An 18215-nucleotide genomic window follows, 5' to 3' on the forward strand; every position below is an offset into this window, starting at 1 on the left:
CTGTAACTCAAATGCTTTTGCCATTTATCCGTGGTCATGCAGCATACACTGTTGGCTTTCATTGGGGGAAATGTGCACAGGCTGAAGCTTCACACTCATGCGGCATGGATGTTTGTGGTCTGTGTAAAAGCTGTCTGTGCTAGGTAACCTGAGACAGGATGGGGAAGGTAATGGTGTTTTTGATAGGATTCACAAGAAAAAAGGTTAACTTTCAGCCAGGTGATGGTGGTGCACGCCTTTAATCCCAGTACTCAGTAGGGAGAGGCAGGTGGATCTCTGAGTTCAAGGCCAGCCTGGTCTACAGTGTGAGATCCAGGTCAGCCAGGGCTACACACAGAAACCCTGTTTCCAAAGAACAAACAAAAATGTTAAGTTGTATAAATGGCATAATTCCCATATATGTAAGACTTGTTTACTATGCTCTAGGTTAGATCTAGGACATGAAGACCAAATTATTTTATGAAGAAAACCTCAATCACCAATAAGAGTAGCTGAAGCTCAGTGAGAGGGCATTTGTCTGTAGATCGTGCTGTGGTTGGGAAGGCGCCACATAGCAGGCCGCCTTAACTTGCCGTGTAGTGAAGGTGACTTGGAATTCTCAATGTCCTCTCTGCCTCGGTGCAGGAGGACAGGTGTGCATCATTATGCCCGACTGGATTTCTAGCTGGAGTAATTTGAGAGATTATAGACTTTGAAGGTTCCTAGAGCTGAGAAGGATGACAAATTGGCCAGAAGTAAATCCCACTGTCCTGTCTGTTTATCCGACAGGATGGAACTCTAGCAGAAAGGACACTATTTCATAGGAGTTACCTATAAAATCCTTAAACACAGGAACCAAACTAAAACAAAGTACCTAGTAAAGTAAAAGTTCTTAGAGACCTTACTTTAATTAGTCAATGACTAATTGACTAAAAGTAGAAATATGTTTATTTTGCATGTAAAATAATGCTTGTAGTGTTTAAATCTAATCAGAAAGATAGGAAGATTTTTAAATTAGTTGGTATCTGGTCAGCTTTAGACAACTAAATAGTTACACAAATATAGAACCAAGCAGAACATCTGCATAGTAAAAAACACTCCAGGAATGAGTGATTCGTGTCTTGCCACCCAAACATGTAGTTTTAGAACTGTACACATCTTACAAACTGGGGGTGGGGGGCTAAGACAGCTAATTTTCCATCACTGTTGTAAACCTTTGTAATCCCGGAGATAGACTCCTTCTTGGATCAGGGCCCTACATGCTGGTCTGGCCTCTGTGCTGGCTGGGGGTTCTTTTGTCCTTGGGACATAGGGGTCCTTGTGGAGTCACCAGGAAATACTTGTTGATTTCCTTCTGGTGAGCCAGGTACAGGAGCTTGGGTATTGAGCAAGGCAAGTTCTTCATCAGCCACTGAATCTTGTTCCAGAAGAGAAACACCACTGCCCTTCTGAAATGGCGCCCTCCTCTGAGGGGAACTGGGTTCTGTTTTCTTCATAGGTGTTGTGTATTTGGTGCCACAACTCCGTGGCGGCTGAAAAGCCTTCTGTGCGGCCGGAGAGACAAAGGTACAGATGGGACTGACTGGGGGAGGTAAGGGCAGCCGACTCAGCAAATCCAAGGCTCTCCTTTTTCTGCAGGTTTTCGGGTCATCAATCTCTCTCTCCTTGGTACAGGACTTTGATGCCACCTGGGCTGACCGAGCCAGGGGTGTAGACTTCTCTTTTGGTGTACAATGTGATCGAGGACTTTGCTCACTATTAGGTGAAAACCTCTAAAAAAAAAAAAAAAAAAAAACATAAAAAAGGAGCCTATCATAATATGTACTTGTATGTAAACAAAATAAAACTTAACCTTTCATTAAAAAGTACAGAGGGACACATTCTTTCTTATCCAATTGCTGAAGGATAGATGTCAAAGATGTTCATGCTGTTATTCCCATTTCACAGGAAATAATTCTGCATAAGAGGATATAACAGTGACTAGAAAAGGAAAATGAAGAAATCCTAATACAAGATTTTAAAAAACCCAAACCGTACTCCTTACAAAGAGTAATAAAGCAAAAAATGTCAGACTTTTCAAAATCATTTTAAGAACACATCCTGCCCACTACTACTTCTTCCTCTTCTTCCGGACATTTATGGAGTGTGTGTACATGATGTGTATGTGTGCATTCGAGCATGCACATGCTCCAGCACGCCCATGGAGGTCAGAGGAGTAGGTTCTCTACTCCAGCAGGTGGATCACAGATAGCAGAATCATCAGGCTCAGCCACAAGCCTTCTACCTGCTGGGCCACAGCTGACTGGCGTGGAGTTCTAACACCTTTCTTTTTTCTAGTCCTGAGTCACAGTTTAGCTTCTTTCTTTGCCAGTCTAATTCTAACAATGGCTTTTCTTGTACAGAGAGTTGTTTTGCTGAGTTAGGGTGCTGTGCAGTGCTACCTGTCCAGCCAGTCGGTCAGTCAGTCCTAGCAATCAGACACCTGCCAGGATTTAATGAGGCAGCTGAGTTTAGAAACAGTGTTAACAACTAGAATGTGCTATGTACTGGCTGTGACGATATCTTGCTTTACAATACAGAAGGGCATTCCCCATTAATGGGAACCTCTTCTAGTGATAAAACATGCCAGAGGCTTTTTCCCACATGTACTTGGAGTACCGACAATGTAGTTTTTGCTCCCAAAGGTTTATATTCAGCAAATTGGTTACAATTCCCACACACAGCGGCTACAGCAAGCCTGCCACAGAGTAAATGCAGTCTAGTTACACCTCCTGTTTGCTAAGCCCTGCCAGAACACCTGTTACTACCCAGTGGGACTTCTCAAACTGATAACTTACCACTGGCTGGCCTCCTGGAGCAAGAGGCTCTGAAGCGGGGCAAGTGGCGGCCAGCTGAGTGGAGTCTTTATTTGGGGTGGACCACTTGGGACTGTTCCCATTAAGCAGATGTAAGAGCTTCTTTTCTGCCTCCTTGTAAAATGTGTCGATATTCTAAGAGAGCAAATTGGAAAAGCTAATTCACACACTGATGTTCTCAGAAAGAATTTCCTTTCAGAAATAAAACATTCAAAACGAAAGGATGAGTCACATTTTTGTTTGTTGTTGAGCTAGGGTCTTGCTATATATGTATATACATACATACATATATGTATGTATATATATATGTATATATATATACACATACACATACATACATACAGAGAGAGAGAGAGAGAGAGAGAGAGAGAGAGAGAGAGAGGAGAGAGCACCCAGTTGGCCCAGTGCTCACTCTGGAGAGGAGGCTGGCACTCAAGATCTGGGATTGCAGGCCTGTGCCACCACGCCTGGTGAGGCATAATTCGATAGCAACTGTCAAGCACACACATCAGTGAAAACCAACTCCCCATTTTGGGGTGAGGGGAGGAGGGTGTGAAGGAGCTCACATGCTCATGTGTGGGAACACTGGGCTCCAGGAACTCTCCAGACACCTGTACTACTGGTTCCTACTCCCTAATCTTACCTCAACAGCTTGCCTCATTCTGCTGACTCGCTCCTGAAAGTAGACCTCCTTTGGACTGGCAGAAACTATGGAAAGATTCCCAGCAAATAATGTCGGCACTCCCGATCTGGATTCCGGGTACCACTGGAGATTGCTTGCAGCAATTAGCATGTGTGGCTTTATGTCTTCATTAAGGTCTATCCCAAATTTTACCACTAATAAATTAAAGCATTCATCTGACAGGTAGACCAAAGGAGCAAGACCTAGAATGAAAAGTTAATCATTGTTATCTTCACAATTGCTAGGACAGTGATACACTTGTTTGTTCTAGTAGACAAAAACCCTGTGTTTATAGAAAACAAGGGATTTCCAGAATCACCTGTTGCTTAAGGTGCTATGGTTTCAATGGCAAACATCCCCAGGCCACGGGCGGCAGATACATGGTACACTGTGGGTGGGAGTGTAGACCTGATCCATCCTTGAGGAGAAAACCTTGGCATTGCCTAGCAAAACTATGTACACCTTACCTTTCCACCCAGCATTCTTATTTCTAGCAGTCCACTCTAGAAATAAGACATGTCCAATAATAGTAAAATTCATGAGAGCAAGGGTCATGGCAACAGCTGCACCAAGGTCACTTACTATAGTTCTTACTGTCTGCAATTATAAAATGTTGGAAGCAACCCTGATCAGCTCATGCACGAGTGGTTGTGTTGCTCCCACACAATGGTTTCCTAGGCAGCTGTGAAAAGAATGAAGAAAATCCCAAGACAGAGCTAACTAGCAAGAGCCCACCAGTGTCACCCTGCATAGCAGGAAGGAGACAGACAGAATACATGCACGTTTCTACTACTTTGAGCCAAGAAATGAGGAAGGCTGAATAAAAAACCATACAGGTGAGGCCTGGAGGGGCAAAAGGGGCCAGGCATCAGGGCAGAGTTGCTTAGGAGGGAAAGCCACTTCTCCAAGTGCAGCTTTCCGACTGTTACCGTCAACAATAGACCCAAAAGGAATGAGTTCATTCAGGACTGTGGCAGGAACACAGATCAACTGGCAGCAACTTGTGTTGCCAAAAAGCAATGAAGTGCTCAAAAAGTGGAGGCTTATTAAGAGCTGTGGTTGGCTTGGACCTGGACAGGCACCAGGATGTACACAGGCCAGTCTCTCCTGCACTGGACCTGGGTAATTTCCTGCCTTGTGGAATCTATGCAGATGTCTACCTCTCCATCAGTCCCTGCATTTGTGGCCCTAAGTGCTTTTGCCTGTCTGCTGCTGGCTGAGGCTTGTCTCATCACAGTGTTGGATGTCATGCGCGGACTGCTCAGTGTCAGTCTTTACTCTCTTACTAGCCTCCTCTGCAGTGTAACGCTTTCATCTGAAAACTCTTCTGATCATGATTCTAACAACTGCTTTTCTTTTCCTTCTCTTTGAACAAGACACCCATGAAGGAACCACACCCTCTGCTTCCTTGTTCTACTCAGTCAGCCAGTCCCTCTCTTCATGGACAGGGTTCTTCCATGATGCCAGAGCCAAGTCATAGCGTCATAGCCCTCACCTCACACCAGTACTTCAGATGCGCCTCACCACACACAGCACTACTTCCTGTCTGTCAACCCCATCCCTGAACGTCCAAGTGTCAAAACGGAGTCCTTAGTCCCCTCAGTGACCTCATTAGTCTCGTGGCTTGCATCTACTGGTGTACCAATGGTTTCAAAATCGTATCTTCAGCTCTGACTACTGCTCTGAGCAGATGTCTGTAAACACAGCTGTCAATCTACCATGTCTCCTTCAGAAGCTTCTTGTGTGGCCGGGACACCACTTACAAACCATGCTCCCCGTGAGTTGTTTTCAAGTTGTCTCTTTTCAGCAAGTGGCAATTTCCATCTTCCATAGCTTCGGACATCCCGCACTCTTCCTCCACCTTCAGGGTGTAACCAGAGTCTGCAGCTCACCATGTCCATGGCTTCTGAAGCTTCACCATCCTTCGCTGCCTAGATTTTTATTATGGCCTTCTCCTGGAGTTCCTGTGTGTGTACTCACATCCTCTGTCCCCGATTTCCAATGTAACAGTTCAGGTGATATGTGAAAGGGTCAAAGCCCATCCCTCCTCTACTTGAACCTTCCCATGATGTCCCATCACCTTTTAAGTAAAAGTTAGAATATATAGAAGGAAGCAAGCAAGATGGCTCAGTGGGTAAAGGTGATTGCTGTGCAAGCCTAACGGTCTGAGTTCAATTCCCAGACCCTACATCAAAGATCAAAGTAGTAGTGTCCTTTGACCTCTGCATATATCACACACATACACAAACAAAACAAAACCTGGTTCTTCTGCCTCTCTCCATCCTCTGCCAAAGCTTACAGGTCCTGGCACAGCCAGCCTGGACCTCTCCCCAGGTTCTGCATGCTTCTGTTTCTTCCTAACAAAAACATCAATGAGGTCTTTTGTGAACTCTGTTTTTCTGACTTCATTGCTTTCCTTTGGGACTCATATTATTTTGTTTTGTTTGTAATCTCCTCCTCCCACCCCAGTGCTCCTGGGAAGAAATTCTTATGTGCTATGCACCTGGTATGTAACAATTACTCAATAAATACTGATGGAATGCACAAATAAGCTACCCGCCTCCTATAACAATCAAATCTTACAGATCCATCTGTAAGATGGGAAGGAGGCTGCAGGACCAGAGAAAGAAACTGATAGCACATGGACTGCACCACAACAGGACAGACTCAGGCCTGAGACACGACAAAGCTGAACAGTGTATACAGACAGCAATTAAGGACATAAAGGCTGCTATGATCATAATGAAAAGAACCACATAGAAGCAGACAGAAAGGCCCAGTCACACAGACAACTGGCATTCCTGACACAGGGCTCCTGAGAAGGGGACATGCAGGTCAGAGACACGAACAGCACTAAGTGTGACGCTTAAGGGAGAACTGCTCAGCAGCTGTGTCAGGGCTGAGACATGCTTAGTTGAGGGTGTGTGCTCATCCAGAGGACTTCAAACAAAACAAAAAATAAACAAACAAATGAAAACAAAACAAAACAAAACAAAAAACCACAAATACGACAGGAAGGACAGTGAGCGGCCAGAGAAGGGAGGAAGGGGAAACAGTGACAGCCAACAGCGAGGAGCCTATCCTACACCATGCATTGCTTTTAAGAGTGGGAGACAGTGCCCTGTCCTTACAGCATTACACCCGAGAAGAGGGACAGGTATGTGGGGTACACTGTGAGGTGCTGAGGAGGGCCAAGGAGAAAATGAAGCCCAAGGGAGAGTGCTGGTTTGGGAGAGGAATGGACACCGTTCCTGTCAGGCTACATTTGATCAGCAACATGAAGGCACCAAGAGCCACTGTGACTGTCTATGGGAACAGTCAGTGCAGCCTCAGAGATGTCACAGCAAAGACATGTCACATGGCTGAAGTGCATTGGGAGAGAGCTAGGAGCTAAGGCTGAGGTGTCTGGATACCATAAGTAGGCAGGAATGGAAGGCATGTGCCTGCGCAGGGCTCTCAACTGGACTCTGACATCAGGCAGCACTCAGAGGGAAGCAAAGAGCTTTGTAGATCAAGTACACAATCAAACAGGGGGGCTGAGCCAGTGGTGGAATGTATGCCTAGCACTGTGAGCCCTGCGTTTGATCCCCAGAGCTACAAAACAAACAAAAGCAAACATTCAAACAGACAGACAAGAGTGAAGAATCAGGACAAGATGTTGCGGAACATTAAAAGCTGAAGAGATCAGAGGTTTAAGTGTTCCACTATATAATTATTTCATCATAATTACCAAAAAAAAAAAAAAAAAAAAAAAAAAAAACCCACCCCCCAAAACAACCAATACTTTACAAAGTTAAACAGCATGGAATAAAATACACCCTCTTCCCAAAATTCTATTGAATTGCTTTTTACTAAGAAGAGAGGCTAACGGCCAACAGGGTGGCTCTGTGGGTAAAAGTGCTTGCCATCCAGTCCCATGGCCTGAGTTTGATTTCTGGGCCCCATGGAAGGAGAGAGCAGATTCCTTCCGGTAGGTTGTTCTCTGACCTCCACATACATGCTGACACACCCACACACATACAGAAAAACACACAGAAGTAAATAGGAAGATTCACATCACTACTTAGCAAGATTACCAGTGTAGCCCCACTAGTTACAGGGTTAGAAGCGTGAAAGGCAATGTTTTTCAAGAGAATCAACGAAAGGCTATATTAAACCCACTGCACACTACCTGTTGTTCTTACAACAGAAACTACAGCTCCTACGAGGTCCACTTCAGAACAAGGAGGCTGAAAGGCTGGCTCTAACAGTCTGCTGAAGTCGAGCGGCTCCCTTGGCTGGTAAACCTGGAGTACGGTTTCACTGGCAGCCTACGGGAGACAGACATCAGTCAGTGTGTTGAGACTCTGGGAAGCACTGTGCATTTATCAAATGGAAATGTATAAGGACAGGTGCAGACCGGTAGCTGCTGATACCGAGTTCTTTTCGTGGCTGTTAACTGGATGCTAGGTCGTTCAAATGTACTCCTAGATTTTGATACTGCCAGATGGTAGATTCTGTATCTCTTTCCTTCTGTTAACAGGGAGTATAAATCTGATGATGGACGCCAGATACTCAACAGAGCTGTTCAGAGAAAGACATGACAGGCACATTGGTGACCATCATTTACTGAAACATGGCAACAACCAAGACCCAAGGTTCCCCCTGCTCTGTGGGTGCTCATAGCCCATTATATTCACTGAATTTACATGAATTTTATATTTAACTTGTCATTTGTAAGTTCCCCCCCCATAAACTTTTTTATGTGTGTACATGGTGTGTGGTTTTTCTTTGTTTTTTTGAGACTGTTTTTCTCTGTATAACAGTCCTGGCTGTCCTAGAATTTATTCTGTAGATCATGCTGGCTTCAAATGCACAGAGAGCCACCTGCCTTTGCCTCTGGGATTAAAGGTGTGCGCTAACAACTCCTGGTATAAACTCACTTTTTAATTTAACAAAATTAATAATAACAACCTTGCATACTCACATGACTTTTCTTTTCTCTTGTAGCTTGTAACACGTAGCTTCCACACAGTTGTAACATCCCTTGATAAGCCCTCCTCTTGCTCAGCGGACTCTAAGGCCTTCTGGAATTCTGACTGGATCTGTGCTTGTTTTTTATCATTCAACATTTGTCTGTGTTTGTTCAAGGCTCTCAGCTGTTCCTCACTGAAACAACCCTGTGACCATTGGAAACATCAGAGAGCAGCCACAACAGCAATCCTGCCTGCCCTAACCAGCTGCCTTATACAATAGCAATCCTGCCTGCCCTAACCAGCTGCCTTATACGAGAAGGAAATAGAATGATCTGTCCCACTTGAGTCGAAGTATTGAGTACTCATCACACTGTCTCAGGGACCTCAAAGTGTCTTAGGGACAGACTTCCTTAGGGCCAAACCTCTAACACTTAAGTGTTCTCTAGCCACAACCAGCACACCTACATTTCAAATGGCTGACATGACTGTACACTAACAGAACCATGGATTTATGCATGGTAAGTGTCCTAATTCACTTGATCTTCACAAGCATGCCATGATTTGTGTGTTATTGTTGTTTCCATTTAAGCTGAGGCACAGAGAGACTCAGTTAACTGCACAACTGACATGGGAGAGGCTGGCTCAGTGGCTTTTATCCTCATCTCCCGTGGAATAAATTTAATTTAATAATTTAGTTTAATAATTCATCTTTGGAACAGCAGGTTTAATTATTAAAGTTTTTTGTATGTTTTGTCTATTTATTTTATGTGTGCATGTAGAAATGTAGTTATAAGCAGTTGTGAGCTGCCAAACACAGATGCTGGGAATCCAATATGAGTCCTCTGCAAGAACTCTGAACATTCTTAACCAACAAGCCATCTCATCACGCAGAATTTTGCTGTGTCTCCCGGGCATACATCTTGGCATCCTGCCTCTTGGTCCCCAGAGAACACAGACATGTACCACACAGCTGGCTAAAAAGAAAGCTTTGCTTGCATGAAAAAAACCAAACCAAACCAAACCAAAACACAGTAGTGGCACTTGTCTTTAATCCCAGCACTCAGGAGGCAGAGGCAGAGGCAGGCAGATCTCTGTGAGTCCAAGACTGAGATCAACCTGGTCTACAGAGTGAGTTCCGGGATACAGAGAAACCCTGTCTTGAAAAAGCAAAAAAAAAAAAATCCCCCCACTGGGAGGAGTTGGTTCTCTCCTTCCACCATGTGAGTCCCAGGGTTTGCAGCAGGAGACTTGACCACTGAGCCATCTCCCTGTTCTTTTGCCTGGTATTTTAAACCATGTTATTTTAATATATGGAACTCATAAAACTTTCATTGTCAACTTGCTAACAAATCAAACACATGCCACAGAAGTCAACCTTCTGAAAGATGTAGCATTTCAACATGGACTTGACAGGGCTGGGGACTGAGCTTGTCTCCTCGCTCTTCCTCACCTCGAGGTGTTCTGGGTCGGATGCACTTTGCACTGCTGCATAGAGCTCTGCGCCGTCCTGCAGAGCATGGACCTGCTGCCTTGTGAGAGCACGGGACAGCACATGCCGCTGTGCTGTGTCTTCTGGAGGAGGGAAGGGAGCAGCACTGATTAGCTAAACCAAAAATTTAGGAATGAACACTACAAAGTCAAGCAAAAACACCCAGAGATGGGAGGTTGGACAATAAAGAGTCACCAAGAGCAGTAGGATGGCTCAGCTGGTAATGAAATCAGTTACCAAGACTACCAACCTGATCTGATCCCCAGAGCCCACTAGGGAGGAGCGAACGGACTCTGTCCATGTGCTATGACATGCACATACAATCAATGAACAAGTGAAATAAGAAAATATTTTAGTCAGGTGGTGGGAATAGTGCACACCTTTAATCCCAGCACTTGGGAAGCAGACAGAGGTGGATCTCTATGAGTTCAAGGCCAGCCTGGTCTACAGATCGAGTTCCAGGACAGGCTCCACAGCTACAGAGAAACCCTGTCTCAAAAAACGAAAACACAAACAAAAAACCAAGCCAAAACAAACAAAAAATATTTTAAAAATCACCTATTCACTAAAATCTTCCTTTTTAAAAGAGGAGAGAAACTGGTGCAGTCTCCAGTAAAACATCACACACATGGGTTGATGTAATTAGATTTGTAACTTATAACTTAAATCATTGCTTCTCACATTGACTTACTTATTCATGGAAACAGTATCATCTGGTGATAACTTTAAATAAATAAGTTATGTGAGAGCCAATCTATGTTTTAAAATTTTGTTTGAGTAAGTGCATGCGTGTGTTTGCACAAAAGCACGACACTTGTATGGAGTGCCATAAAGGCCAGAAGAGGCATGGGATCTCCTGGAGATGGAGTTATTGGTGGTTGTGGGTGCTGGGAACTGAACTCAGGTCTTCTGCAAGAGCAGAAAGCTCTCTTAGCTACTGAGTCATCTCTCCAGCTCCCTAATCTTCCTGCAGATGCACATATTTAATACCTACAGAAATATTCTGAGCAAAAACATGGAAGCAAAATCTTAGCAACAAAAAGGTAGATTAGAAAAGGGCACTTTAAGAGTTGATCACGGATGCTGATGTGTGGGAATAAGTCCTACCAAGTTCCTTAGAAACTCACAACTTCAATGACACATGCTGGTGCACGACTGGACAGAACACTGGGGAAGAGGTGTGGCTGGCTCCTTATGGCCACACTTCTAATACCAAGGATTCCCCAGACACTCAAACTCAGCTTATGAATTCATGCCTGGGGTGCGCTGAGGTAGGAAGACCAAAAGTTGAAAGACTGCCTGAGCTAGAGTTGATCAACTTTGTAAGATCCTACCAAAGAAAGGAAAGAGAGAGAGAGAGAGAGAGAGAGAGAGAGAGAGAGAGAGAGAGAGAGAGGAGGGCTCTTATTTAAGGACCCTGAAAAACGACACCTTATCTGTCACCTCTCACTGTCTCAGACAGTAATCTAAAAGCTCAGTTCTCAAAGAAGCAATGACAATGAGAGTCAGCTCAGTTTTCATTTCTGTATATGTGTTGTCTTTTGTAGGTTAAAAAAAAATCCGATGCAGAATTAAAAAAGAATATATTACTCAATGAGAATTCATGTAATTACAAAATGTTGTGAGAAGTAACAATTTGTAATGTGAAGCCATTTTACCTTCATGGTCTCTAAAGTCTGCCTGGACTTTGGTGAACAAGGCCTCCAGCTTCTTCTGTTGGGCCCCTGCAAATTTCACTGCTTCCTTCTCCTCCTCTTTCTCATTACGGAATATGTACAATCCAGATGCCGTCTTCTCCACCCACTAACAAGTTACCGAAAACAGGAAGGGACATTCAGACTCTCTCCAAGGAAAGAACTTACATGGTAAGTTTCAAATGTACCATACCTGCAAAGGGTACACTCTCTGAACAATGACGTCCACACAGCCAACACTTCCTCCATCGCTGAACAGTGAGGACAAGGGCAGAGGGAAAGGTCTGGGGTCATGAAAAAACCCCAGCTTGCTGTGCCAACGAGCAGGTCGTGTGCTGTTGGCGGAAATCTGCACAAGTTAAAGAGGAGAAGTTAAAGACAAACTGATTTCTACACTGCAACTTTCAATCTTTTGGGATGCTTTAAGAATATTCACTTGTTGCCAGGCAGTGGTGGTGCACGCCTTTATTCCCAGAACTAGTGAGGTAGAGACAGGTGGATCTTTGTGAGTTCAAGGCCAGTCTGATCTACAGATCAAGTTCCAGGCTGCTACACAGAGAAACCCTGTCTCAAAAAACAAAACAAAGCAACAACAAAACAAAACCAAAAAACACAACCTAAAACCTAAAAAAATAAAAACTAAATAATTCACTTGTATGTGTGTAGGAGGTGGTGAATAAGAAGCTGGTTCAGCAGTAAAGAGTATTTGCTGCTTTTGCAAGGGGCCTGAGTTCAGGTTCCAGCACCCATAGGATTGCTCACAACTCCAGGTCCAGGGCATCCAATTTCCTCTTCTGGCCTGAGGGAACTGCATGCATATGGTGCACAGGCAAGCAAAACACTCATATTCAGAAAATAAACTTTTTAAAAAATTCAGCATTTACATATCTCATAAAGATAATTGATAAAGGTTAAAAAAAAAAAGGGGGTAAGCAGAAAAAGGATACAGAAGGGAAAATACTTCTATATTGTACTTCTCAGGAACATTTCTACTGAAGGGCTTGGGGTGTAATCTACTACAGAGCACTTGCCCAGCATGTGTAGGATCTGATCCCTTGGCAACACATGTATGTACACCCACACAGGCACACTTACTGCTGCTACAAGGGATCAACGTTATTTAAATATTTCTAGTAAAATAGATTAGGGGGTGGGAGATGGTTCAATTGGTAAAGCGCTCACCCTGTACACATGAGGATCTGAGTTTTATTCCCAGAACCATTGTGAAAATGCAGGAGGGGTGGCAGGCACTTGTAACCCCAGTGCTGGGAGAAGGAGACAGAGAAGTACAGGCACTTAAATTCAATTTGGTACAGACTGATTCTTATTCAGTAACTGCAACTGCATTTACCTCAAGAGATAGCTCTGTCTTCCCTAGATAGGAAAAACCCTTAGAAAAATTTGCTTTTACCAGCACATCGTCAAGAGATGTTATCCCTTATGACAAAAGAAAACACAACATTTTCAGTTAATTGCCTGTCTAGGATATAACAGAGTCATGGCTGGTTCTTGCCTAGACTGTGCACTAGTGTGATTTACCTTCAGCCTAAGAGAGTCCAGTGCTTCTAGAGGAGTGCAGGCATCAGGAGAGCCCACCAGCTCTGCCCCGTAGGTAATGATCTTCTGACCCACAGTCAGTCTCCCGCTCTTCACAAGAGCCACAAGTGGAGGGTCTAGCTGGGCCTTGACAGCATACCACCCATCTGTGAGTTCAACTGTGTCTATGCTCTTGGGATCTGCACCACTAGTTTTACTGCCTGAGGTTTCCGGTCCGCTTGTGCTTGATGCAATGATGTCAGAAACACAGAGAACGAGTGTTTTTGCAGCTGTATCATCCCTTTCCAGGATCTTCTTTAGGGCCGATCTGCTGCTGTGGTCAATTTCCACATCGTATCTGAAAAATGAGACGAAAATGCTATTTTAGGAATTGTACCCCTGGGGTTTCAAGGTAAACAAAGCACTGCATACTCTTTAGTCCCAGCACTTGGAAGGCAGAGGCAAGCCAGTCTCTGAGTTCAAGGCCAGCATTGTCTATACAGAGAAGCCCCGCTACAAAAAAAAGTCAATATATCAATATATATATATATATATCTCACCAAAGAAATACTGAAAAGAGAATTTTTAAGAATTTAGTTAGAAGCTAGGTGGTGGTGGTGTACGCTTCTAATCTCAGCACTTGGGAGTCAGAGGCATATGGATCTGAGTTTAAGGACAGCCTTGTCTATAGAGTGAATTTCAGGACAGCCACAGCTATACAGAGAAATCCTGTCTCAAAAAACAAAAAACAAACAAAAAAAAAATTAGCTACATATACACTGTTTAGCTTTTTTTTTTAATCATTAATATAAGAATACTAAAGACAAACATTTTTCTTTTTTTTTTCCCAAGACAGTGTGTGTGTGTGTGTGTGTGTGTGTGTGTATACATACATGTGTTTCTCTGTGCAGCTTTGGAGCCTGTCCTAGAACTCACTCTGTAGACCAGGCTGACCTTGTACTCAGAGATCCACCTGCCCCTGCCTCCTGAATGTTAGGATTAACCCAACAAGACAAAATGTTTTATTAACAATCTTTAACTACTGGATCAAGTTAGTAATTCACATGTCAGAAGAGAGGGGTGGGAGAAGAGGGAGATGGAGGCATATGAATGTTTTCCTTAAGTAGGGGCTGTCACTCATAACTGGTTCATGTACATCTTTGACATGGAAGTCACAGGTTACACAGGAACCTGTAGACTGCATGACACAGTCACTTACTGCCATGCTTTCAACTTGCCTGTATTTTAGTTGAAGCAGCACTCTTTCTGGGTTTAGGCATCTGTTAGCAAATTCCTTAGGAAAAGCAAATTCCATAGCTGCCAGTTTCCATACAATCCACCGATAGTGATTAGAGACCCAAAGGCTAGAAATAAGCTTTGGATCCACACCTGGAGTGTCACATAGAGCCCTGAGCAAAGAAATATACAATACAATAAAAACACAGTATTATCTGGTTCCCCAACCATCACTGTTCTCTTGTGCAAAACCATGCAGTAAGCTTTTCTACATACACACTAGTAAGGCAATGCTGTACAACTAAGCGCTTGATGTCTAAGTATTGAGATTTGCTAATTATTTACTGAGCATTAAATAGCTCTGTTTAAATTTTAGTATTTTACTACACACACACACACACACAAACACACACACACACACGCTCTATATATACTCTTCACTTTTTAAAAAACATTTTATTGACTCTTTGTGATCCCACTGATCTCCCACTCATCACTAATTTGCATGTCATCTTTTGTGTAGGGGCATGCTGACCTTCTCTGTATTGTTCCAGATTTAGTGTATGTCTGTCCAAACAAGCACTAGTGCTTATATTTTTAATATTTACTAAATTAGAGAGTGAGAGAGGAAAATGACACAAATGGGGGAATACCATAAGGGAAACTCAAATTGAACTGTTTCTGCCGTAATGTGTAAAAAATATAGCCAAATAAACAAAAAATATACTATACTTCATTAAGTCCCAGGATAAATTACATCAATTTTCAAAAGATTTCAAAAGAGTGTTTAGTAAACCAGAATATATTTTAAAAGACTCCTGTTTAAGAAAACAAACAAACAGCAACTTTTTAGCTTAAGAGCCATAGGAAAGAGGAAGATGGCTGGAGAGATGACTCAGTGGTTAAGAGCACTGACTGCTCCTCCAGAGACCTGAGTTCAATTCCCAGCAACCACAGGGTGGTTCACAACCATCTCCAGTCATGCCCTCTTCTGGCATAAAGGCATATACACATGCAGATAGAGCCCTCATACACATAAAATTAAAAAAAGAAATGGAAAGAAGGAGAGAGGGACAACAGAACAGGTGAAGGTTAACACAAAATCTTTCTGCACACAGCACCTATAAAACTCTTCTTTTCCAGCCTTCCCATCATTGGAGGGGATCAGCCATCCACCATCTGCCAACTGAATGCCCTTTCCAGCACACAGATCTTCTTTACCAAAATAATCCTGAATGTCAAACTGAAAATACTCTGCATTTTTGCTGTTAATGCTTATGCACTCTTTAGAAACACCATACATATAGAGCTGTAAAACAAAACAGAAAAATTATAATAAATAAAAATCAATACAGTTCTAATAAAAAAATCAAACACCATCCTAGCATATAAACAAAACTAAATTTATCCAAAATTTTTCATTTAAATACTAAAATAGTCACTATAAGATGTTATCTGGCCCAGGGGTATAGCTCCTTGATAAAGTGTGTGCTTAGCATGTAAAAAGCACTGGTTGTGAAACACACACACACACACCACGCACACACAGACATGCACATACATGAACATGAACCCCCTCTGCACTGAAACTATAACGCTTGTAAACAGCTCATGTATCTAAGAGGTGGTTGCACTCTCCATTTCCGTATCTTTCTCTTGCCAAATTGGCCACAAGAAGGCCCCGCGTCTGCTACCCACAGGGCCAGGCTGCACTTCTTTAGCAGTATGTATACTAAACTGAATGGAGCACACGTTAGCATGCCCCCTGCACCGGCACACATGCCAATTCACCTAGTGTTCCACGGTTTCAACCCATTATGCTGTACAAACAACACGCAATAGTTAAAGGCAGGGTGCTGTCAGGAGCTTGCTCTCACCCTGCCCCCATGCCCAGCCAAGTGTCTTTCCCTTCAAGCAGAGTGGCTCTGACCCCGGAGATGACTTGGGCTGTGACTTAATCCTCTCTATGTTTCAGTCTTCTCGCCAGACAGATGGACATTTCTCAGAAGAGGGTGAAGGTCTCTGTGTCACTGGGCCAGCCATCTGAAGTTCTTAGGAGTACCCAGAGTTTACAAAGCTCCAGTCCACACCGTTAGTGCCACTGCTGTCACATCCAGCCTTCTATTCGGGAATATTCTACAAACAGTAACACCTTCACTAGATTCAAACATCAGAACCTCTGGACACCACAGGGCCATCAGCCACTCATACTTTATATTCAGGGCTGACTAGACTCTTCCAATGCCTAGCTCAGAGCACTTACACCATCACCACCAGCAAGGGCTAAAACGCAAACAGAAGTTATAAAGCACAGATCAGTTTGGTGAGAGTAAGACATGCCTGGCAGAGGACAGGGAGGCTGCCACTGCAGGCTGATGAGGAAGCAGAATTGCTTTTTCATTTTATCAGCAGTATTCTGTTCATTCTCTAAACAAGACAGTTTGCAAATTCTAGCTAAGGGCATGAGGCTTTCCCTTTGCTGTACCAGAGCATACCTGCTTATGAGAACGTGCAGAGGGAAGCCGGCCTCCTACTGCAGCCTGCAGAGAGATCCGAGGCAGGGTGGATGATTTGGTAAGATAGAGACTGCCTGGCTGTGGACAGAGCTGATGCCTGTCTTTCTTTTTAATTCGTATATTCTGTAGGTCTCTGGCATTCTGAAGGCTTGTCGTTAAATCTGTTAGAGGACAGTTTGCAAAAGTGAAATGGGTGCAAAGTTAAAAGGCACAGCCTGACTGGGCATTGGTGGAGATTGCCTTTAATCCCAGCATTTGGGAGGCAGAAGCAGGCAGATCTCTAGCAAATTTGAGGCCAATGTGGTCTACAGAGCTAGTTCCAAGACAGCCAAGACTACACACTGAAACCAGATCTCCAAAAACCAAATAAATAAATAAACAAATAAAATAAAAATATCCAGTAAGTCATAGTAGCCCTGAATTGTACACCTAATGGTCACTTTATTTTCTGGGACAGGTCTCACTCAAGCCTAAATTAGCACTGAACTCCCAGAATTCTTCCTGTCCCAGTGTCCTGACAGCTGGGTTTATACGACATCCACCAGAAGCTATTCTTTTTTTGAGATAGTGTCCTGCTCTGCAGCCCAGGCTCTCTTGGGACTCACAATGCTCCTCACTCATACTCTTGAGTGGTAGCATTTCAGGCCAGAGCACATCATTCCTAGTCTTGAACCACTATTCTGTTTGCCCTGTGGGTACATTTGTACACATGTGAGGACCACAGGTTAATATGGAGTGTCTTTGAGTCAAGGTCTCTGACTGTTCCAGAGCTCACCAATTTGACCAGGTTGGCTATCCAGAGAGCTCCAGGAATGCTTCTGCCACAGCCACCTCAGCACCAGAATTACTTAAGTGGCACCACACTTTGATTTTATATGGTTACCAGAAAAATGAACTCAAGGTCTTATTCATGTACGACAGGCAATTTATCCTAGCTCCTGGCTTTTGCTTAAAAAACAAACAAAATAGAAGAAAATAAGAAAGTCTGCAAGCAGTTACCCTTGAAAGAAGGAAAGAAAGATTTCTTTCAAGGAAATCACTAGAACTATTTGAACCTAACCTTGGGAATCAAGAAACCTGAAATGTTAAAAAAGGTTCTGAACTTACTAATCACCATAAAAGGAAATGCTCAGGATAATATTAATAGGCAAACTAGCTGATCTAGTGGTTCTCAACTGTAGGTCATGACCCCTTCACAATAGTTCATAACAGTAGCAAAATTACAGTTATGAAGTAGCAATGAAAATAATTTTATGGTGGGGGGGTCACCAAA

At 43.4% G+C, this 18215-nt stretch overlaps 1 protein-coding gene and 1 non-coding gene across 2 annotated transcripts in view; both read right to left on the reverse strand.

Moving 5' to 3' along the window:
• Nucleotides 1-1010: 1010 nt before the first annotated feature.
• Nucleotides 1011-18215, reverse strand: part of Brca2 (BRCA2 DNA repair associated) — a 42487-nt gene continuing 25282 nt past the window's right edge. Inside the window, 14 exon segments of the mRNA XM_051205150.1 lie at nt 1011-1285; nt 1287-1751; nt 2817-2969; nt 3478-3719; nt 7688-7826; nt 7916-8079; nt 8483-8675; nt 9922-10043; nt 11619-11763; nt 11848-12003; nt 13194-13548; nt 14429-14599; nt 15548-15735; nt 16922-17103. Coding sequence (XP_051061107.1) covers nt 1235-1285; nt 1287-1751; nt 2817-2969; nt 3478-3719; nt 7688-7826; nt 7916-8079; nt 8483-8675; nt 9922-10043; nt 11619-11763; nt 11848-12003; nt 13194-13548; nt 14429-14599; nt 15548-15735; nt 16922-17103 — 2726 coding nt within the window. The 3' untranslated portion in view covers nt 1011-1234.
• On the reverse strand, nt 14904-15007 carry LOC127237364 (U6 spliceosomal RNA). The gene has a single exon (XR_007835844.1). It is a non-coding gene; the product is annotated as a U6 spliceosomal RNA (small nuclear RNA).

This window comes from Phodopus roborovskii, unplaced genomic scaffold (assembly GCF_943737965.1).
Source record: "Phodopus roborovskii unplaced genomic scaffold, PHOROB, whole genome shotgun sequence".
In the NCBI taxonomy this organism is placed as follows: Eukaryota; Metazoa; Chordata; class Mammalia; order Rodentia; family Cricetidae; genus Phodopus; species Phodopus roborovskii.